The sequence below is a fragment of the Tachypleus tridentatus genome, chromosome 6, assembly GCF_004210375.1.
Source record: "Tachypleus tridentatus isolate NWPU-2018 chromosome 6, ASM421037v1, whole genome shotgun sequence".
Lineage (NCBI taxonomy): Eukaryota > Metazoa > Arthropoda > Merostomata > Xiphosura > Limulidae > Tachypleus > Tachypleus tridentatus.
The window spans coordinates 34,932,616-34,957,011 of NC_134830.1; the positions used below are offsets into that span (position 1 = coordinate 34,932,616).

The window sequence follows — 24,396 nt, forward strand, 5'->3', positions numbered from 1 at the left end:
TGTGTTTGTGTGTGTGTGTGTGTGTGTGTTTTCTTATAGCAAAGCCACATTAGGCTATCTTGTGAGTCCACCGAGGGGAATCGAACCCCTGATTTTAGCGTTGTATTCTATGAAGCGAATATTTGTATAATATACTGACTGTCTTTCATATGACAGTAAATTCAGATTTATTTTCCGACTAAAATTAAAATCTAAATACATATTTTATGAATATTTTCTCTATGAATGAGTTATATTATGGTAACAATGTACGTGTAGAAAACGTTTCCCTTTTTTTAATAAGTGACTAAATCAATAATTTTTGTTTATATTTGTTCATCTCGACTAAGTATATTTTAGTGTTGAAGTATTTTTGATAAAGCCATGTTTTATTTGTTTGTTTGGGAATTTCGCACAAAGCTACACGAGGGATATCTGCGCTAGCCGTCCCTAATTTAGCAGTGTAAGACTAGAGGGAAGGCAGCTAATTATCACCATCCACCGTCAATTCTTGGGCTACTCTTTTTCCAACGAATTGTGGGATTGACCGAAACATGTGACGCCCCCACGGCTGAAATGGCGAGTATGTTTGGTGTGACGGAGATCCGAACCCGCGACCCTCGGATTACGAATTGAGTGCCTTAAGCCACGTACATTAAACCATGCAGAAAAAACAAAAACAAAATAAAAACTGGTTCTCGGGGAAATATCAAATATTTAAACATACTATTTACTGATTGTGATGACAAATACAGTAAATTGTAAGTCTAACGGCAACTGCATTTCTTTAAAAATGCTTATAAATTTTTGACTAATTTTTTTTTAGTCTCAAACATCCTAGAGGAAAAACGTCAATAATAATGTATTGTTTCGCCATCTGTTCAACTAAAATGATATTGAAATTGTTTTTGACACACTCTTTGTTGTTCTTTATCTAATATGATATTCATGATTTAATCTATAACTGTCCAAATATTTCAAGATCTTATTGTAAAATATGACAGTAAATGTAATAATAATAAAAAAATCCCAATTCTAATGAGATTTCACACGAGAGTCAAATATTATAACCACTGTAATGTCCAACATTTCAAACAAATAGTTTAACTTTCTCCTGTTAATTATTCTTTTCATGATATGTTGCTCTAAACAAAGGGAATTAATGATTTACAAAAGATCCCACCTCAATGTGATTTGAGCTCGAGACCTCAACTGGCAACGAACCATTGAATCAACATGGACTTTATTTACTAATAAAACGTCTAGCATTGCTGATGATGTGAATTTTATGAATAAAAAGTGCTTATATATTTAAAAATGAATATTGTTAAGCATCCTGTAATAATTATTAAATGACAATAATATAAAGATTTGTGTGTAGTAGAAGGTGTCGTAGCTGCATATATTATAGTTTTTATTTTTTATTTTTTGCATTCCAAGATCAACGATGTATTGGCCGACATTAAATTACGTCATAAAAAGGATTTTTTAACGCAGAAAACTAGTTATTTAATTAAAAGTGATATTATGAAGCTGGACGAAAAGGAAAAAAAAATTTCTTCTTCTTTTCGTAATTTTAAAAATAATCGCCAGATTAAAAACAAATCCCAACAAACCTGTCTTTGTAAAAACAAAAGGCCCGGCATGGCCTAGCGCGTAAGGCGTGCGACTCGTAATCCGAGGGTCGCGGGTTCGCGCCCGCGTCGCGCTAAACATGCTCGCCCTCCCAGCCGTGGGGGTGTATAATGTGACGGTCAATCCCACTATTCGTTGGTAAAAGAGTAGCCCAAGAGTTGGCGGTGGGTGGTGATGACTAGCTGCCTTCCCTCTAGTCTTACACTGCTAAATTAGGGACGGCTAGCACAGATTGCCCTCGAGTAGCTTTGTGCGAAATTCCCAAACAAACAAACAAACAAAAACAAAAAGTATAGTAAATATCCAATAGATGCCGCCAGCGTACATAATATGAAGTTTGTCTAAAAATAGCATTTGGCAAAAAAGTTACAATAAATAAAGGTTTATCTAAATAATTCGAACCTCGAATTTCGCGTTTGAATTCCGTAGACTTATCACTGTCCAATTGGAAGATTGTAAGTAAAGAATAATATAAAATACAATATAAAATAATACAATGACAGTAAAAAATTCGAGGTTTCTTCATAAAGTCTAAATGTTATATTCTATAATAAACATAATCCTAAAAGAGATATATTGATGTGAGCTAACTGCAAAGAAATAGCTTCTAATTGATCGAATTAATAGATTTTGAGCTTTTGTCATATTTCTTTGTCAAAATAACCGATGTTTCATTCCAAGATAAAAATTTGCCATTACATAGTATTCATAGTATTATATCATGAAGCATAATCACCTCCTCGAAAATGTTATACCTAACATCCAGCTAAACCAAACACTTTTAGCACTAATTCTTCAATATATATATGTATATATATTTAATTTAAGTTTTAAGATAAACCGTAAAAGAACAAAAATGTAATAAACTTAACGTTAAAAATGTGATGTTACTAAACTCGTATTACTTCTCAAAACATTCAGAAATGAAAATAATCTATAAATAATAATTATACTTTAGTGCACACAATATACAGTTATGACTTAAGTCAATATTTCCATTATGAGGCCCAGCATGGCGAAATGGTTAGGGCGTTCGACTCCTAATCCGAGGGTCGCGGGTTCGAATGCCCGTCACATCAAATATGCTCGCCTTTTCAGCCGTGGGAGCGTTATAATGTGCGGTCAATCCCACTATTCGTTGATAAAAGAGTCGCCTTTATAAACTAAGATGTGCCTACTTGCATCGATGACGTCTGACTAAACCTGCGCTTCGATTAGCAGAGACGTCTTATCTCTTGTAACCTATGTTCTGCTGTTAATCGAGAACAATAACCTAAAGTTCCTCTGGTACATGAAGAAGGTTTAAGACTTCGTGTTCTCTCTACATGATACACTTTTTGTCCACAATTCAATAGTAAAATAAACAAAAATATTTGTCTAGTTATCAGTGTTTTGGGAAGAATGGCTTTAACCCTATTTTTTTCTTACGTCCGAAGTTGTCGCTAGTTTCTTTTATAATAACTTTTTTTATTGAATGTTCTTTATAAATATAAGTGTTTCCATCGTATGTTGACCAAAGTTGGACCTAATTATTTCACAGTTCGGTATCTTGTACATAATGTGAACTTATCATGCACATAAAAAGTGGCCATTGCGTGGTTGTCATTTTCTGGATAGCAGTTACACTTCTTTGTTTAGCCATTTTCTGAATAGCAGTTACACTTCTTTGTTTAGTCATTTTCTGGATAGCGGTTACACTTCTTTGTTTAATCATTTTCCCCTTTTTTTTCTCGTAAAATCATAATTTGACATTTTTTCTTTTAGTCTATAAACATAAGATATTGAGTCATATGGCGTTATTCTCTTTGTTAATATTTTCCAGCTAGCCTATGTTAGGTGCTGCTATGAACTTTTGATTCACCCTTCTGTTATCAACTACGATAAAATTGTTCCCAGTCTTTCGTTTATTTGTTTTGTTTTTGAATTTCGCGCAAAGCTACTCGAGGGCTATCTGCGCTAGCCGTCCCTAATTTAGCAGTGTAAAACTAGAGGAAAGGCACCTAGTCATCACCACCCACCGCCAACTCTTGGGCTACTCTTTTACCAACGAATAGTGGGATTGACCGTCACATTATAACGCCCTCACGGCTAATGGGGCAAACATGTTTGGTGCGACCGGGATTCGAACCCGCGACCCTCGGATTACGAGTCGAACGTTTTAACACGCTTGGCCATGCCGGGCTCTGCCCCAGTCTTTCAACTTACTATATCAGTTTGTCAAGTTAATGATACCAACTTTAATACCTCTGGTGAAGGCCTCATTACACATAATATCCAACTTGAAACTTTACATGCCTGACATAAGCCCACTTCTGATAAAGTAGGATTTTTTTTCCATCTGATATCAAGCAAGAACATTAGTATATCTATTATTACATTTTGAGGTCATCAAAGTATTTAGGCCCCTTAAAGGCTCATAAAATATTTAATCCACTGAGAATTTTTTTTTACGTCAACCATTTTTCCTTAGTTACCCTCTGGTCTGTCCAATCGTACAGCGAGTGCTTGTTTTACTTGTCCTTTATTTGGTCCAGAAACGATGTTTATGGTATGTTTCTAATATTCTGGTTGATTGTTTTTTTTCAGTCGATCAAACTAAACGTTGTACGGTAAAATCACCTTTGTACTCATATACAGGTTACTCATTATTACAGACACCAGATTTACTTTAAATTTGTTGATCTGTTCTTTGTGGATTTTCGCTGTATAGATTACACTATCGCCTCTAAATTTCATCTCGTATATTGCTAGTCTTTTCATTGAAGATTCTATTAAACGTTCGCACAAACATCTGCACTTAGAATCAGTTGTCGTAAGGTTTCATTGTTAAAGTAATCTCTTTGTGCTACTATACCTTGCTTTCAAACCAAATGGAACTTCAATGGACACCTGGCTGATGTAACATTTGTAACTCTGTTCTCTACAAGTGGAGACGATTCTCTAAAGTCTGACTTTTTTGTGTAAAATTACTTGTTTCATTGAAAATTCTATTCTCACTTTTCAGTACAATGCATTACATTATTTCCAGCAGGTTTTATTGTTTCAGCTGAAAACCATGATGATTTTACTGTCTCCTTACCTAGCTCACATTTATTACTACAACTTGTCTTGCTTTCTACACAGTTTTTCAGCTGCCTGTTGAAAAAAAGTTACTCTACTATAACACAAGTATTTTTCTTGATCAACAGCCTTAGAAAATTTAGTTTGGCTTTATTTTAATTTTACACAAAGCGAGAGTCGTACCTAATTTAGCAGTGATAGAGTAGAGGGAAGGTAGCGAATCATCACCATCCATCGCTAAGTCTTGAATAAATCTTTTATCAACGAATAGTGAGATTGCCCGTCACATTAAAACGTTCAATGTGACGGGAATTCGAACAGTATCTGGAGATGTATGGATAATTGCCATGATGTTGTTATTGAGATCAACAAACGTAGTCAGATGTACTTGAAATACGTATCATAAACATAATGTGTTCCCCTACAGTCTGAACTCTAATCACATTATGTTTAAAGAACACAGGGCTTACCGTAGTAGTCTCGCATAGCTTATCAAACACTACTGTAGAACATTTTCCAGAACCTCATGTACAAAAAATGTATTATCTCCTGTTCAGCTGTAAGAAACGCACAGCAATAAGACTATATTCTCTAAACAGTATAACAAAAAGGGTACCAGCATGTTCAAGAAATATGAGTTCAGTGAGTCGTTCATATTAAAAGAAAATGTGAATACACGTTTTTCGTCGAATAAAAAAAAAAACACATTAAGTGTTGTTTTGGGCTACGTTTGCATGTACTCTTGAGTGGAAAGTAATTTTTCCTCTTCTAAGTTCAACAGTTATATTTGTTGAATGTTTCATTCGTACAGACAGAATGTTGCTCATCGATATGACGAGACAGTTTGGAAATGTAACATGATCCATCTAGTGGAGAAACAAACTACTCAGTAACACTCTTCCAGTCCTCTCTCAGCCAACTGTTAACCTTTTGTGTTTTTAAAACTTTACCCTTGGTGCGTCAAGTTGCACAGAAATCCTCCTTACAAACTTTCCCTAGTTGCAATTTAATGATTTGGTTGCCTAGGTGACAATGTCTTCTTAAGCTACATCATCCAAAGATTTACTTTTATCACGCAATATCACATGTCCTCTAAATGTTCATTTCATTGTTTAACTTTATTATCTGATGATGCTTTATGATCATGCATGATAAATTTGCAGAAAATTCCGGGCTTGTTTTCTTATTAAAATGTCACCTTTTGGAAACTATTTATTGATAAAATCTTGAATTATAACATAAGCTAAAACTGAGATATTGACATAAAATGTAAGGATTTTTAAGGCAATATGTACTTCATTCTATGTATTTAAGATATTAAGATATTAATATTCGTTATTAAGAGCTATTACATTTTAAAATGTGTATGACCATATGTAGAAACTTTGTTTATTACACACCAAGTACACACATATTTATAGAAAGTTCATATGTGCATATATATATGTATATATATAATATATATATTAGTTTGTTATAACTTGAAAACAGGCCGAAAAAATAAATTAAAAAATAACGAACTGCTGCTCTAATTAAAAAGATCCTGGGGTACAAGCTATATTGTGGGATATAAAATGTACCATACGTTTTGGAGGTGACAGAAAAAGTCGTACTCACATTGCAGTGGGGATACAACGTTTATCAGTCTTAACTTCAGTCAAGAAAAGAAAAAGACTGGCAAATGGAGGTTAAGACTGATAGACGGTGTATCTCCACCACAATATGGGTCCCACTTCCGGAGTTACCTCCAAACACTAGGGTACATTTTATATCCGACATTATAGCTTGTACCCTGGGATATTTTAAATTAGAGCAGCAGTTCGTTATTTTTTTAATTTATTTTTTTCGGCCTGTTTTTAAAGTTATACCAAACTAATATAATAAGCATTTTCGTTCAGATTTGTTTGTTCATTGGATTTCACAGAAAGCTAATCGAGTGCAGTTTTAAAAATGCTGTTAATGGACGTGTTTCCGAAATTCAGCCATCCCTCCATTCCATCACTTCAAACAGCTAGTCAATACAACCCACTGACACTGGACTATTCTTTACGAACGAAAAGTTAGATTGACCATTATATCATAATGTCCTCATAGCTAAAAATGCAAGCATATTCGGCGACAGATTTTGATCTCACAACAAGTACTTTGCCAGCTTGCAACACCCACCAACTCATGATGAGTGTTTTTCTCTGAAGAAGGAATAAATATAAAATGTGAAACAAGGATAGACGTTGAAAACAAAATCTTACAGTATGCAAATTATTTTTAAAACTCCACTGAAAAATCTCGAATCCTCTTTGCAGTATTTCTATCATTAATAACTATTTACATAAACCGGGCTCAAGACGTACAGAAACACAAAACTTTGTTGAAAAAAATTGAATAAGTATATAGAAGGAGAGAGAGAAACATAGAGAAGAAAAAGTACACTCTTTTTGTAAAATACAATCTATTCTAAATATAAATTTAAGGATTGATATTTTTAAAAAGTATACAAAACTCTACAATTGTTCGAATCTTGTTAAAAATAAAAGTGAAATCAATAAATGATATAGAGACTGAAAAAAGGCAAAGAAAGACAATTAATTATCCATAGCTTAAAAAACTTAAATCCAAAAATACCGATTTTCATTTTTAGTCGTAATCAAATATCGTCTGCGTATAGGAAATGAAACTGAACTTTAAATATTCCTTCTACAAGCTTTCTTGCTATGTTAGTTACGGGACATTTTTCGAAAGCGCCTGAAGAAGACGTATTTGGAAACTGTTACATTGAAAACGCAAGTCATTATTGGGGCACATTTCGTCCCGAATTTTCATGTAGGTCAATAAAGCTTATGTCTAGGGCGGCAACCTAATTAAGGGAGGCAACTTGAGTGAAGAATGCAGCTCAAGTAAAGGCGGTAACTAGAGTAAGGGTAAGTCAGATGAGGACAGAAACTCGATTAGGGTTAGCAGTCTGAATAATGTAAACAATTAAAGTAAGAGTGATAAAAGCGGGGTATCCACCTATATGTGATATAACTGTGACCACCAATTTTGTTTAAATACTAATTTGTCTATTACCTTAAAATTTCTAGTGGTATGGGTATAGAAAAGCATCCACATGATTTTTAACAACGAATTTTAAGTACAGGAGGTTTTCCATAATAAAATAAAAATATGTACGTTATTTTTTATTTCGGTTTATTAATATTTTTTTTCTTGAATTTATCAGAGTATATAACTGATAGGTACTATTCTGTTCATATTAACCAAAGCTTTGTGATTTTTGTTACTGTTTTCATTTTTTAGTTTATTCTTAATATAAAGTTTGAAAACATAGTATGTCAAAGTTATTTTTCAAGGTTTAAATCGTTAACATTTATACCAACACTGATTTTTTTACTTATATTTTTCTATCTTGTTTTGCAAAGCAATTTTAAGTCATACTTAACAAAAATATATTAATCTCAGTGCAGTAAGCAACAGACAATAAAACAATTTCCGTAACTCGTGTTTTTAGAAAAGCTTAGTAAATTTTTTATTGTAAATTGTAAAAGTTTTATCAATGTTTTCAAAAAAATTTAGGACCGCAAATATATATTTTTATTCAACGAATTCATTCAAGTCATGACAGCCAAACTGTTAAAGTTATAACAGTAGAAACAAAGACTGTTAAGTATTATTCTATAAGCGTTGAGTCAACAATGGATATTTCGCGCGTGGACCAATTATATCCTTCATTATTCGATACTTCAATACAAGTGGTGTCCTCATGGAGCAGTTTCTAAAGTGTATTCCAAGTCATAGACGTAAAGCTGATACTTTATTCAAAGCGTTCACAATACACTGGAATTTTACCAAGTTGCAGAGAACAGTCCTGCAATAGTGCTAGCAACATGTTTAGTCCTTATTCGGGATTTTAAGCTTGGATCAAGGAAAAAAAACCTGTTAGCTATGTACATCCTCACTTTCCAGCACATTCATAAAATCTTGGGGGAACATGTTTTGCTCAATATTGTTTGAAAACTATTTCTTCCTTCTGGACCATTTAACAAGAATACCTTTTTTTTTTCTCTGGATCTACAAATAGTTCGGAAGTGCTAACTTCTCACGATCTAAATGTAACGCCGTCAAAAAATTGTCCATCAAAACATGGTCAGCGCCCGACGATTCATGCCACTGTCTGAGAAAATCTTGCAAAGAAATAATTAAAATCCTGGATACAATCAAAGAGGACATTTCCGAAAAACTAGCGACTCGAAGCGATGCTGCAGGTTTGCGGCATTGGGGATAAACCTGGAGCGGCTGAAGATCGCCATTATGATCATGTTTTGGTGCTGCGTTTTGGGTATATTTAGCGCCACCAGCAAACGCTTAAAAGGTATCAATATAGAAATAGGGACTATTTTTAGTTCTTATGGCACTATGTTCAAGCTCATGCAAGAATTTAGAAATTAATTTGGTAGGTTTGAAAAGGAGAACAAAGAGCTATCTGGGCTAGAGAATTAAGCCGTTCCTACAGCTAGGAGAAGGAAATTGTCTTTTGGTCTCAGCTAGCAAGTAAAAACAGAACTAAATGTCGAAGACTAGTTCAGAGTTAACATATTCTTCTTAGTTATGGAAAAGCTATCCTATGAATACTAACGGAAAGCAGAAACTTTGCAACTGCATGATTCATAACAAATTGAGTTTTGTTTTATTTTTTAAATTGTCATGTCAGTAAAGCTGGTAAATCCCATATAATCGGCACCTAAAACTCTGTTTGAATCAGTTTGTAGTGAGTAAAGATGCTAAACAATTTATTCGAAGGTCGTGCGGAATTCTTAATATAACCAAAATAATACAAATTGAATATAAGTAGCCAAATAAAGCCGTAAACCAACATTTAAAATTATAAAATGACGCTCAGAATACATACAATTATAAATTTGAAAATCTGTTTTATCGATTTTAAAGTTTGTTTTATCGTAGTTGTAATATTTTCCTTAAATACCTTCTAAACTAAAAAAAAATCTTTAATGGCATTAAAACGGTTGTGTACAACAACGAAAATTAATTAAGTAATTTATTAATGGAAGAGGGCGCTATAGTATTGCCTAAATAATTGCACGTGCTGATGATCGTTGGAATTTGCTTAGGAGAGAGTTTTGGTTTCTTTCATTTTAAACATTTTTTTTTAATTTACACTCAAAAATAATAAACTTAATTCACTATTTTTTCTTGAAATTATCAATTTTGTATAATATTTTACGAGATAAGGAATAACAGGGCCGGTTCCAGCAGTACAAATTATTGAGTGCTGCTAGCAGGTAGTGTAGTAGTATTGTTTTAAGTGGTGCTTGTAAGTTAACTAACAGTCGTATTATTTGACATGTAACATCGTTCGTTTTGCTTCTAACTAGTATTATTAATAGTACCACAACTACTAACGACGAAGATGAACAAACTCTGTTAAAGAAAGGTTTTGTTCACTTTATATGAAAATGTAAATCGTAGGCTATTGCACTCTTTTCACATTTATTAATAATTATTAATATTATAATAGAATTTAAATCACATACGCAGCAGCTTACAACGTGTAGTATATCATACTGAATGGTATGCTTGTTGTTATTTTATTTCGCAAAGCTACACGATACTATTCTGCACTAACCATACTTCATTTTGAAGTGAAAGACAAGAGGGTAGGTAGCTAGTCAATACCTTCCACTGTCAACTCATGGGGTAATATTTACCAACAAATAGTGGGATTCCCTAGCATTTTAGAGTGTACCCACTGCTGAAAAGGCAAGGATACTCAGCAATGGGTTTTGATCTTGCAACTCCCAGATTGCAAATTGATCACCCTAACTACCAGGCTGTGCCAGACAGTAAATAGTAAAACATGAAAAAACAATAGAAATACAAGTGAATTCTGATACTAAATTTAAGTATTAATACTTAGTAAACTTTGATTTGAAACTGATATTCTGTGATGCCTTATTTGTGTATTATTTTTAACATTTTGAACAGTACAGTTATACATGACAACAATGGAACATGGTACATATCAATTTTATCAGAGTAATTTAGTAATTTATTTGTACTAAAAATGAATGAAATAAACATTCTTTGTTTGAAATAAGTATTTGATATTGTTATTATGTGTATAACCTATCAACACCATAGTAAGGTATGCCATTCAATTTTTGCATATGGTCAAATTATTGAATGATAATTGATTCATAAAATATTATGAAAGGGAGATCATTGTTTAAATGTGTTTGTCATAACATCTCTCTGCAATATAAATCTCTTTTGTTATAGTTACTTATTAATGTGAATGTGCTGGATTTTTTAACTTTATAAAATGAATGTTTGAAGTAACAAACAAAAACCCAAACTTTAGAATCACACATATAATGGTATAATGACTTATATTAAGTTTTTATTTTTGAAATGTCAGAATAAATTATGCTGGAAGGTGTTTTTTTTTGTGGTTTTTTTCATTTGATAATTTTGACTTGATTTGATTGTCATGGTGGTGTGTACTAGGCCTACATTTTAATGGTATTACACTAAAATTTATCACACATTTTCATGATGATGAGAAACCCACTTGAAGTAAAAATGTATTTTCAAAATGGCTGGTATGGATATTAAAACTTTTATTACAATAAAATAAAAGTACAAAATAGTGTTTCATCCTTCTTATTTTCATCTTCAGGTTAACAAAGAAATGTTGTTCTGTATTTTAATTAAAGTTCAATAACCATACCAGCCATTTTGAGAATACACATATATTGCTGAATTTTACTAAAACATACATAGGACGGTTTGATTTCACAGAGCGAGCTCAGTAAGTGTAAATAGTATTGACTTTGTGTTTTTTGTGTATATGAATGTGCATCACACTTTCTTTAAAAAAACATTCCACTTACACACTTATGAATGTGTTAAATAAATGTTATCACAAAACTTTGTTCTGGCAGTATGTGCAGTTACTTTAGTAAAATATGGTTGTTAAGTGTGGATAATTTACTGAGGTTATATTGTATATACATACAGAAACCTCTAGTTTGTGTACTTTCATGCACAAGTAGAGGCCAATTTCATCTATTTACAAAGGTTTATTTTGTCCATATATATATATATATATATATATATATGCTATATGTATATAAATCTTATTGCTACTAAAACCAAATAAAACCAGAGTATCTCCTATTCAAAGCAGAGAAGAGCAAATTTACAGTGTATTTAATTCAGTCTGCTAGTTGTGTATTTAGTTTCTTTAAATTTGTGTCATTAAAATAGAATACTTTTCTCACTTATTTCATGTATAAACATGTTTGTACATGTCTGTGTGCAGGATTTTATTTGATAAACAAATGCAATCAGTGTATTGCTATTACTTAAAAAAAAGTCATAGTTTACCACAAAATTAAATTTTCTAATTATATATTTCAGAAATAATTTTATTTTAAACTTGAAATTATAGTTACTTATATCTGAATGAAAAATTAATGAACGTAACATGATATTTCATAGATGAGTTATTAAATGTGTTTCTTCAGTTTTCATATCCTACTTCAAAGATAGATTTCTATGTGAATATGTGGTGTGTATGACATGAATCCAGTCAAAAGAAGTTTTATTCATTATTGTATTTTTGTTTTAATTCTAGGGAGAAATCTTCTGAGGGTTGTTGCATTTTCATATTGTTGGAATGGATTCAGGTAACCACTCTAATGTTTGCAACCACTCAGAAAATCAAACCATCAAGGATGTTTCAGTGGATAAAGAATCAGCTCTTTCAGTGAGATATTTTCCATTCAGAAATTGATTAAATTTTACAGGTTTTTTAAAGTTGGGATGTATATTTTTATTATAACTTTAAGTAATAAATATTGTTTTCTCTTTATACTAACACTTGCTGATGTGATATTATCTTTCACACATTTATTAAAATGTTATTAGCACAAACCTTATCCTAATTAGTACATAAGGTATTGAATTGTGCTAAAAAACAACAACTTATGAATGAGTTACTATACTGGGCAACAAGCAGTGCTTGCTGTTTTATGAAACAAATAATGGTAAGTCAAAGTTGCTGTGTTTTTAGACAAACCTTAAATTATTAATAATTATGAAACAAACAAGAGGGAATCCTCAATGGTTTCTGCTCTTGAAGTTCTTTTTAGGCAGGATTAGAGTAAATTAAGCTAGTGGTAGGTTTAAAGTTGCTATGCAAAACACTATAGATGTGAAAGTAAGAAAAATATAGTTTATAGTTTTATTTATATGTTCTGTGCATTTAGCAGAAATGTGTTTAATATAATGATATAACAAAGTTTTGTTAGTTTTTAAATGAGTAGTTATATACAATGAAACTAAGCATGTATCCAAAATACTGAGTGTTGAAATTATTGTTATTGTTGCATTAAAACAACATGCTAAATAACTAATTTTTGTCAATAAATAAATAGAACAATGATTTATTCATCAAATTTTTTCTTTTCCTTTTCCTGAGTCCAAAACTGTAGTTAGATCTCAAATCTGTCAAGAGATGATGGAGCTATGAGTTTGTACTTTGAAAAAAACCAGCACCTTTCTATGGATCACTATGCTACAACTAAAAATGTGCTTTATTTTGTTGTCAGATTTGTGTATTTCTTGAAATTTAAACTTGTAAAAGATATTCTAAATTCAACAACGTTATTTTTATTAGAAAAATTGTCTGCGAAAATTAAGACATCATGAACAAGTTCTTCAGTCAAAGAGAAATAAAAGGAAAGAGAAGAAAGTCTTAAGAAAGCAACGAACCTTGTACGAAAAACAAAAATCAGCAGAGGAGTTAGGTAGTGAAGTTTGTCCATTAACATTAGTGTTATTTCTTGGTATTTGTTCTGTAGAATCTTGCATTTCAGATATGTAAAACCTGATAATAGTTGTACAGAGTCCATTACTGAGCAATAGATCAAGAAGAAGGTGTATTGATGAAACTTTGTAGAATGAACGACAACTGCCTGTTGTGTAGACATATCTGAAGGTGGAAGACTTTCGAAACCTCATCCCTTACACTTGTGTCTCCACAACAGGCAGTTGCTGTTCATTCTTCAAAGTTTTATCGTGAATACTCTGCCTAAATAATTTATCTAAGTAGGTGTATTAACTGTTGTGGTTATGGAATGAGACTGATATGTTATTGAATAAATTTCTTCTTCGGGTTTCCAAAAATATGATATTTAATGCTTATAAGGTTGTGTTTGATATTGCAAAAAGTAACTATTTTTTTCTAGAACAATTTTATTTGAATTTTCAGATACTTTTCATATCAGCAAAAAGGAAGAAAAACAAATGATGCAACATCGACTGATGAGTGCACGTGGCACAGCTCAGCGAATCTGTGTAGACTTGGGGTTTTCTTGCTCTATGAGTGAAAAAGTAGGAAGATTTTCTGAATTATTTAAATGTTAGTTTAAGAAAATGAATGAAAAGTAATAGACAGGTCTACAGTACAAGTATGTCTTATTGTTTAATTTACAGTATTTCAACCCTTAGTAGTAAGTCAATGTCTTACTATTATCCATGATGGCAGTTTACATCATTAAAATTACAAAAATTCACACACTAGCACATGTAAATGTACAAGCAGTTCTCATAGGTGACATTACATTTATTGTTTTTATGGTTAAACAGTAATGTAAATTATGAAGAGTATTATTTTATTTTAGAGTTCAATTAATAAAAAAACTCTTGGATATTTGTCTGGTAAGTGTTTTATTCTTCTGATTACTATAGCTTCTGCTATTTGCTTTCTGTTCAAGTAAGTTTTTATGCAAGTAAATTTAATTATGTTTTCAAATGTGTCATGTTTGGTTTTCTTGATGTGTTCAAGTATAAACAGGGTGTCTTTGAAACATTCATTTAGCCTAATATTAATGTCTCTCATTTTGCCTGTGTAGTAATGGTTTCCATGAACTACACTTAATGTTTTAGGTAACGTTTTTACTTTATAATAAGATAGTTGTTTTGAACAATGCTTTCTATTTTTGATCATGTTTTCTTTATCTAATTAAAAAGTTGATATTATACTTTTTAATAGATTGATAGGGTTTTTATTTAGAGAAATTGTATTGATAGTAAATGCTTTTATTTAATTATTGTTTATGGGTATTTATGTTTAATACCTTTTTACTTGTTTTCATTAATTTGTTTGCTAATGATTCTTTCTGAGTGATTGTTCTTTTGGATGAAGTTCACAATTACTGTTTTCCAGAGTATGTGGGTTCCTGGATGAGAGTTATGTATTATTATTTATTTCAGACAAATCTCCGATTTATTATGTTATGTACTTCACATATTACTTTTTCAAATAACTGTAAATTTGAATTTAGTCGTTAATTAGGGATGGCTAGCTCAGATAATCCTTGTGTAACTTTACATACAATTGAAAAACCTTTAAAAACTGTTGAGTGTATCCATTGATATGTAATATCATCCACTGCATTGAATTGAGTTGAAAAAATAAATAACTACATGTATGATGTTCTAACCATTTGTATGACACTTTTGTGTGTGTATATATATATATATATATATAAATTAATTTTTTGTGTGATATCAAAAGTGGATGCCCATAAACCAGTCAAGTAAGCTGGAGAAATCTTGTAGCAATAGTCTGAGCCATCTATGGGTTAGCAGCCCACTATGCCCATGCAGTTTAGGCACTCGACTCATTATCTGAGGGTTGTGGGTTCGAATCCCCTTCACACCAATCAAGCTCACTCTTTCAGCTCTGGGGGCATTATAATGTTATAGTCAATCCCATTATTTGTTGGTAAAAAAGTAGCCCAAGAGTTGGCAGTGGGTGGTGATGACTAGCTGCCTTCCCTCTAGTCTTACACTGCTAAATTAGGGACAGCTAGCTCAGATAGCCCTCAAGTAGTTTTGCGCAAAATTCAAAACAAGTCAAAACAATCTATGGGTTAGCCCTAATGATGTGATTTGGTGGGTAGGTAGTTAACAAAATAGATGCTGTTTTAGAAGTTTTTAAATGGTTATACTGGTAATGTTAGAGACCTTTATAGTGTATTAGTGTATTATTAGCATATATGCTCAGAGTATATCATAACCAATATTTTGAGCACTCAGTTTTTCATTTAAGAAATTAGTAGGGTGATATCTTGGCATGTGAATTATTTGGAATCCTTTTTGATCCCTATTATCAAGTATTACTGCACTTAAAATAATATTTGTCTCCACTTTTACACCTTTTATGTCTTTGTTGAGCCAGTTAGTTTTATCTTTCCTGTTAATTTTTCACTCTTTTTAGGAACATGACAGTGTTGAGTTAATAGCAAGCTATTTAAAAATATTCACAAATTTAGTCTACATAACATATAAACTCATTATATGCCAATGATGTATTTTTTCTCATGGCTTCATAACTGATTCTCTGAAAAACAGGGACTAAAATTCTATTTTTCATAGTTTTCCTGCTACAAAATATATCAAAATGTCAAACTTAATTATAAAATTATTAATTTTCCCAAAGTGTCTCCCATGTATGCACTCACGGACATTCCAACTCTTGCAACCTCATCCTTATTATTTGTTAACAATAAATCTAAATGAAGTAATTAATGTTCACATCCAATTAGAGCAAGCTATATGCTCAGAGCAGAACTAAAAATCAACCTTTTCTTATGTTTCTAATTATAAATACTAGAATGTATTACTTGATTGACTGGGTACCCTCTCTATTTGCTATATTTTGAATGTAATCCCTGTAATATTGCATGAGGTGTAACCAGCTTAAAAGGTTTAGGATATTCTTAAATATATGTATTAGGCTAAAAAAGCAAAATAATCTCTGTAATAAAAGAGTATAAAATGCTATTAATAAATATTCCAATGAATGAATAATATGGTGTACATCACTTGAGAAACACTAGATGTTTGCTTAACTGTTTTGCTATGGGCTTAGTATAATATGCATGAGTTTGTTTACACATTTGCACATGTTAAGTATTTGCTCTATAACGTTTGATATAGCATGTATATCTTCACAAAATTTGGTAAACATTTAGTAACGATTACAAGAATTTTGTGTACAAAAAAATCAGATCTTTTAATGAAACATTTTTACTAAAGATTTGTCTGTGAAAATAGAGCCTGTTTTGCTACTAGTCTGAGTGCAAAGTGATTTCATGTTATAAAAAAAAACAAACTATTCTTTATCCCAAAAATCTCAAATATTATTTCCATAATCTCTAAAACCTCCTAAACACATTTCAAATGTTTGTTTTCAGTAACAATTTTTATTTTATGTTATTTTTTATACTCTAACTATGTGGGGTCTGTCACTTGACCAACCTTGTAACTATCATAAAAAATTATGAAATATAAATCATGCATTTTTATGCTAGAATGACTATATATTATAACACAAAATACAAATGTGTAGTCTATGTAGCTTAAGTCTCATAATGCTGTATATTTATTTATTTTTTCTGATTATATTGACCTTCCAGTCATGCCCAGCTAACATAACTTGTGTTGACTTGGTGCACATGCACTCATGTTATGTATCTAGTAATATAAAACTGACCTTTTAGTCTTCCTTATCTTGGCTGTGTTTTAGTGGACTAGTATTTCTTAATATACAGTCACATATCAATTATTATACATTGTATATATGTTTATAGATTATTACTATTTAGAAATAAATTATTAAACTTAGTTTTCTTAAAATACAGAACAATAAATCAAGATGTAAAGCAAATAATTATCCCTTCTTGATACGATTTTTGTGCTTGTTTGCTGCTGGACATAGGCTGCTAAGCCTTTTAAAATTTTGCATGTGGAGGATAGGAAAGAAAATTTTTTTAGGGTTTATGTATACAGTTAAATAACCAAAAAATCATAAATAATTATTCTGATACCATAGAATTCCACTATAATTTATTAAGCTTAGTAACTAAGAGGTATGTAGATTTAAAAAAAATACAAAACTTTGAACAGAATAAAACACAATCTACCTCTTTGAAATCTTGGATTGAAAGAATGTGGTCACCTTTTCACAGATTAAAATGGCTGAGAAAACCACTCTGGAGAAATTCTAAGCTGTTGATTGGTTATTTGCATGTCTTGTATTGAAGTAAGTGTATATAAGGTATCATTTTCAAAAATTGAAAGAGGTAAACAAGGCTACTGTGTGTGATTCAGTACATAAACCATATCTCAGCTAAATAAAGAGATATGAGATTCTTATATTATATTATAGCATGATAATATTAGTAATTTGAGTTCCTAGTTTGTATGAAACTACAGATGTAATATTTTGACATCACAAACACTTAATTTTAAACAGTGCTGCATTCAACATGCCACGTAACTCATTAAAATCTATGTTTAAATGCATTCTTTTAATATTTACTTTTAATTTAAGAAATTAACTCGTATATAATATTAAAGTTTGAATTATAATGTATGATTTTATTCCAAACTTATTGACATAAATTATAAAATACTTCAATAAAATTTTGAATACAAGTCAACAAATGCAATGTCATGACCTTTCACCCGTAACCCATAGCGAAAGGGTTAAACTACAACCATAGCAATAAGTTTCTTTGAAAAACATAATCTAGTATTAATGTGCCTGATATTTTGTAAACCATCCTGAATCCAATCAAGAAACCTTTCTCTCATAACTTGACTCTGTACAGTGTAACTAAGTTTATATAGAATTAAAGTCTCCCATAATTGTTGCACCAGTATCGTTATTAACAAAAATCTTTTGTTCTTCTATATAATTGCTTATTTATATCAGCTGTCCAGTCAAGTGGTTTTTAATAACTTTACCAAGTGAAGATTTTCCACTCTTGATTTTAAAGAGTGTAGATTTGTCACAGTTGAAATAACTGTTAGTTTCATTTTTGCATCACTACTTTAGAAAATGTTTTTAGTAAAAATAGATTGATGTACCTTTTCAAAGTTTTGTATAAGTGTTAAGAAAATTCTTTTGAAATTCTTGTAAATAATGTTTACCAATCATTTTTTGCTGAGGTAAAAGTTACAACAACAGCTATCTCATAAGAGCTTGTACTAATTGAGCAGATAGCATCTCTCTGAACTAGCAGGATTAGGAGTTACTCAGGAAACTATCAGGTGAAAAAATCATATTGACAATGCTTGAAAGCTGTATCCAGTAGTCAAAACAATGTGGAATATACTGTTCAAAAATTTCATGACACAGTTCATCATTACTATTGCAACAATGGTGTACATTTCACTATGTTAAGTTATTCACTATGGACTTAGACTGAAGACACTAAACTTTGTCAGAAAGTATGTATCTCAAGATTTTCTTAAGAAGGTAATGCCTAAAGACCTCTATGAATTGTGACATACCACTCAAAACTTTGCTCGAGGATAACAAATTCATCAGAATGCACATATCTGTTTGGACTTTTGAAAGAAAAATAAGTGAGTTCCTTAATTTCACACATTTTCAGAGAAACTGGTAGCAAGTGTTTATCTATGCTATTATTTGTGTGGTAATGTGAAAAAAAGTAAACAAGTCAATGTTAAAGGGGACGACAGAGAAGAGTTAAAACAGGAGAAGTTGGGACAGTGGGTTAGTCAGCAAACTGAGTGTTGAAATGTATTTGTAGCCCTTACTTTCCAAGGTATCAAGTGGTTTTTCATGATAATTGGATATACACATACAGCACATCATATGCCAGCAGTTGATCATTGTGCAGTTGGTAATGCTAGAAAATTGAAAAATGAATGATTCAAAGAAAATGAAGTTTCTGAACCATTGAGCGATATGTAACATTAAAATGTTACCAAAACGTGTGAAAATCCAGAGTTAATCCAGTCGGCTTTTGTAAAATCAGCAACTGAAAGAATGTTTTGCATTACAACTCAATTGTACATCCTTATCAGAAGTTGAGGAATTTAATGAACCTATTGTCATATCAAGTATAATTTAATGAACCTACTGTCATATCAAGTATAATTAAATGAACCCACTGTCATATAAAGTATAATTTAATGAACCTACTGTCATATCAAGTATAATTAAATTAACCCACTGTCATATCAAGTATAATTAAATGAGTCCACTTTCATATCAAGTATAATTTAATGAACCTACTGTCACATCAAGTATTATTAAATGAACCCAATGTCATATCGAGTATAATTAAATGAACCAACTGTCATATAAAGTATAATTAAATGAACCCACTCTCATATCAAGTGTAATTAAATGAACCCACTGTCATATCGAGTATAATTAAATGAGCCTACTGTCATATCAAGTATAATTAAATGAACCCACTGTCATATCAAGTATAATTAAATGAACCTACTGTCATATCAAGTATAATTAAATGAACCCACTGTCATATCAAGTATAATTAAATGAACCCAGTCATATTAAGTATAATTAAATGAACCTATTCTGATATAAAGTATAATTAAATGAACCTATTATCATATCAATATAATTTAATGAACCTATTATCATATCGAGTATAATTAAATGAACCTACTGTCATATCAAGTATAATTAAATGAACCCACTGTCATATCAAGTATAATTAAATGAACCCACTGTCATATTAAGTATAATTAAATGAACCTATTCTGATATAAAGTATAATTAAATGAACCTATTATCATATCAAGTATAATTTAATGAACCTATTATCATATCAAGTATAATTAAATGAACCTACTGTCATATCAAGTATAATTAAATGAACCCACTGTCATATCAAGTATAATTAAATGAACCCACTGTCATATTAAGTATAATTAAATGAACCCACTCTCATATCAAGTGTAATTTAATTCCAAAAATATCTTTACTATTCTTTTTTTAAAGTAATTTTGCAGAATCAGCATGCAATATATGAAACTGATAAATATATACATTAAGAGACAAATTAGTAAAAGACTGGAATTAGTTGCCTTTTGAGCATGAAACCTTTCAATTGCATTCACACATTGAGCTAGATATTATGAAACATAATAGAATAGATTGTGTATGTTAATTTATGTAGCATTTACATTGTATTTGTAAAGCTTTGATTTGTTTTGCTGTTTTGACTTTGTCTGATGAATCAAGTTAATGTGTTTCCCACAAACCTTTTCATGTGTTTGTAAGACAAATGTTCCTACTGCTCAAGTAGGAAAGTGAAATATTATAGTGTATCTGAGTGCTCTTACATCTTTATATCACCAAATGAAGATAGAAACTAACATCCTGTATCTAAAATGTGTGGGAGTGAGGCTTAAAGAAACATTGTTCATTTGAGGCAAAGCAGAAAATTCTTAAAGTGCTTCCTTGTAATATCAGTGAAACCTCTGTGGTCACTGACCATTTTTTGGATAACCATCAAGTGTTTGAAATGATAGGGCATTGAAAAGTTCTTAAAATTTCAAACACTTTAGTAGGCTTGTGCTTGTGTTTTTTAGCCTGTATGTGTGTTCCAAGATGTGGCTTGTTTCAGTCATACTGAGGTACAGAGTTTTTGTACATTGGCTTTTCTGTGACCAGTCACAGTGATTTTCTTAAAAGACAAGATACATACTGACAGGATACAGTGCTTATTCTATTACAGTTAATATTCTTTTTCTTACATTAAAACTAAAGACATACTACATCACAGCTTAGTGACCATTTGCCTCCTTACATCTGTATATGATTAGATGCTTAACAAGTGGAGGCTTTAGTAAGAAAGCATATTATGCTATCATAATAATCAGTAGGCAAGCAATAATTTATAAGCATAGGGAGGAGGTTTATTGAGGTGGAGCATAGTACATGTTCCAACAGAACATTTGTCTATCTTATTCAGGTACAGGGTTTGCTAATAGTTACAAAGACAAAACACACAAGGTTTAAATTTGATGGAACTTATACTGGCAGGTGATAGCATGTTGGTGAGGTCAAGTCTCTTAAAGTGTATGAGCAGTAAATAAATCTTGCTAAATATTACTGATGTTGTTAGGGTCATTATCATGGTTTAGTAATACATTTTTTACTTTTATGATTTCTGTGGCTTCTAAAAATCTCTCTTTTTTTAGTTCTGGATTTGTGTAGGAGAAAAAATTTCACCTCAAAGTTTCTTTTGACCTGTTTCAAATTGATGATATGTTAAAGCAGATATCTGAAATTCACCTTTTTTGCATGAGACATAGGTGTTTTTTATATTTTATTTCCAAGCAATGTGATGTTTGTCTCCTGTGAATGTGAAAATAAATACATAAAACAAATGTTACATGCCAAAATATGAATTAAATTAGCTGAATCCACTGCATCTGAAAGCAATTAACTCCATTATAGAAAAATAAAGCTATCTTAGCTGAAGATGACTCCTACCATGCCAAAATTTATATCCCTGTAGTCTTACCATTCTCATAATTAAATATGAAACAAAGGATGATGTATCAACTATATTGATTTCCTTAACAGTCTTAAATACCTCAGTCACATTCCCTTTAACTTGTCTTTTCTCAAGAGAAAACAATTATCATTGTATGACAATCCTTCCTTTCCAAATGTAATCTTAGTAGTCCTTCTCTGAACCATTTCGAGCAGTTTAATGTCCTTTCTAAAGTAATGAGCCTGGGATTGAACTTATACTCCAAATGTTGCCTAACCAGTAATATTATAATATCCTTGGATTTGTTTTCAGTATTTTTGTAAATACAACTTAAAATATTATTTTCTTTGCCACTAGTAACAGCACTTTTGCTTGGATGACTGAACAGACTGATTAACCAGAACACGAAAATTCTTTTTTTTTCATAAATGTAAGATATTTTCATCAAAATTACTTTTCTAATTAAAACTGTGATATCCAATATGTATTATCTTATATTTATTATAATTAGGGACCATCTTTCATCTATTTGGCCAACTCACCAAATTATCTAAGTCTTTTTATATAGTAGCAGCATCTTCCTCATAGTCAACAGTACTTAAAAGTTTAATGTTATCAGCAGTATTTTATTAACAATTCCTTTATCTCTGTCATTGATTAAATAAAAGAGCAAATGTCCTGAGATATCCCAATTGTGACATTAATTTAGTTTGACTGAACTCCATTAATTGTCACCCTTCTCTCTTCCATCCAGCCAGTGTTTTTATCCAATGAGCTAATTTATAATAGTTTATTAACAATTTCTTTATTTATGCTATTGAGTAAATAAAATAAAAGAGCAAATGTCCTAATATGGAGCCCTGAGTCTTCCCATTTGTGGGATTAATGCAGTTTGACTGAACTCTCTTCCATCCAGCCAGTGTTTTTAGCCAATGAGCTAATCTATCCCACACAGCTATAGAGTTGATTTTTTTAGTGAGTCCTTTATGTAGCACCTTGTTAATGACTTTCTAAAAATTCAGATACACCAAATTCATACAATCACCCTCATTTGCAGAAGCAGTAGCTTCTTTATATAATGTCAGAAGGTTAGTAAGGCAAAGTTTTTTACTATTGTGAAACCTTTTTTAAAAAAAATTTGAACTTTCTTTAATAACTCTGCATAGCATCTTTTATTACACACTTCAAAACCTTTCTCACCTTTAATGTTAAGAGTAATAAGCCTATAACTAGTGGAACAACCTTTACCACTTTCCTTGGTAAAAGGAGTAACATTACCCAACATCCAATCTTCTTCATCAGTTAAATTCCATTTAAAATAAGACTTAGTTTAATGCTTTAATAATGAAATTTTGTACCAAAATTTTGACCAAGTTTTGCTCTCATCTATAATTTTATAAGCCATTATGGTACAATCAAAGTGTTTGGTGTATGATGCAAACAATACTTTCTCATAGCCATTTTGAGTTTGTATATTTGAACTACATCCAAGTCAGTGACAGTTATGCCCTAAAATACATGCACTCTTTGGCTAATTCTTAAACAAGGATAAAGAGTTTAGAGTTGTAACAAATGTTCGAACTTTTAATGATAATGTCACCGCAACTGTAGTTTATGTTCACCTTTTCAGCCATGGTGACATTATTATGATACTGTCAACCCAAGTTGGCTTCCTTTGTGGAAACTATACTGACAAAAACAACACCAACATTATTTATAAAATGCAAGAGTTGTGGTGGATGGTTATGATTAGATGCCTTTAGTCTAGTCTTATGCTATCAAATTTGGGATGTCTAGTGCAGATAGCCCTTGTGTAGCTTTGCCTAAAATTCAAAAACAAGCAAACAAATCATACATAGAAACAAACATCATCAATATACCCAGATCAACAACAAACAAACAATAATAAATCCCAAGAAACAATAAACTACAAAACTTTACACTGCTTCATACTATATCAGTGAAAAAATAACCAACATTTGGAAAAATCATAAAACACAACGCAACATTCTAGTAAACACCAAATTTACTCAAAAACCAGGTATAAAAACTAAAGTCCATACCATGTAAAAACTACACTGACAAACACAACATCAACATTATTTATAAAATACAGTGCAACAATTGCCACGTCTTTTATATTGGAGAAACAAGCAAAAAAAATGGAAACCAGATTCAAAGAACACATAAAAACACCACATGTTTTGGAACACTGCAGATTATATTAACACAACGTAACCATAGAAAACACCCAGATACTAAGTAGGGAAATAAATATAAATGCAAAATCAAAGAAACCCTACTTACACAACAATTAAAATTAAACCAGTACAAAGAAACACCTTCA

The 24,396-nt window shown here is 31.2% G+C and overlaps 1 protein-coding gene across 9 annotated transcripts in view; it reads left to right on the top strand.

The window, feature by feature from the left end:
• Positions 1–9,749: 9,749 nt before the first annotated feature.
• Positions 9,750–24,396, top strand: part of LOC143252231 (tRNA methyltransferase 10 homolog B-like) — a 196,995-nt gene continuing 182,348 nt past the window's right edge. For 8 of the 9 annotated variants that reach the window (XR_013028892.1, XM_076504043.1, XM_076504046.1 and 5 more), the window contains exons 1-4: positions 9,750–9,968; positions 12,326–12,457; positions 13,370–13,499; positions 13,964–14,085. Coding sequence is in view for 8 of the 9 variants with exons in the window: in XM_076504043.1 (XP_076360158.1) it covers positions 12,368–12,457; positions 13,370–13,499; positions 13,964–14,085 (342 nt within the window). In the remaining variant the exon portion in view is untranslated. Of the gene's footprint in view, positions 9,969–10,013; positions 10,145–12,325; positions 12,458–13,369; positions 13,500–13,963; positions 14,086–24,396 lie in introns of those variants that run through there. The other variant, XM_076504041.1, reaches the window with a different exon arrangement.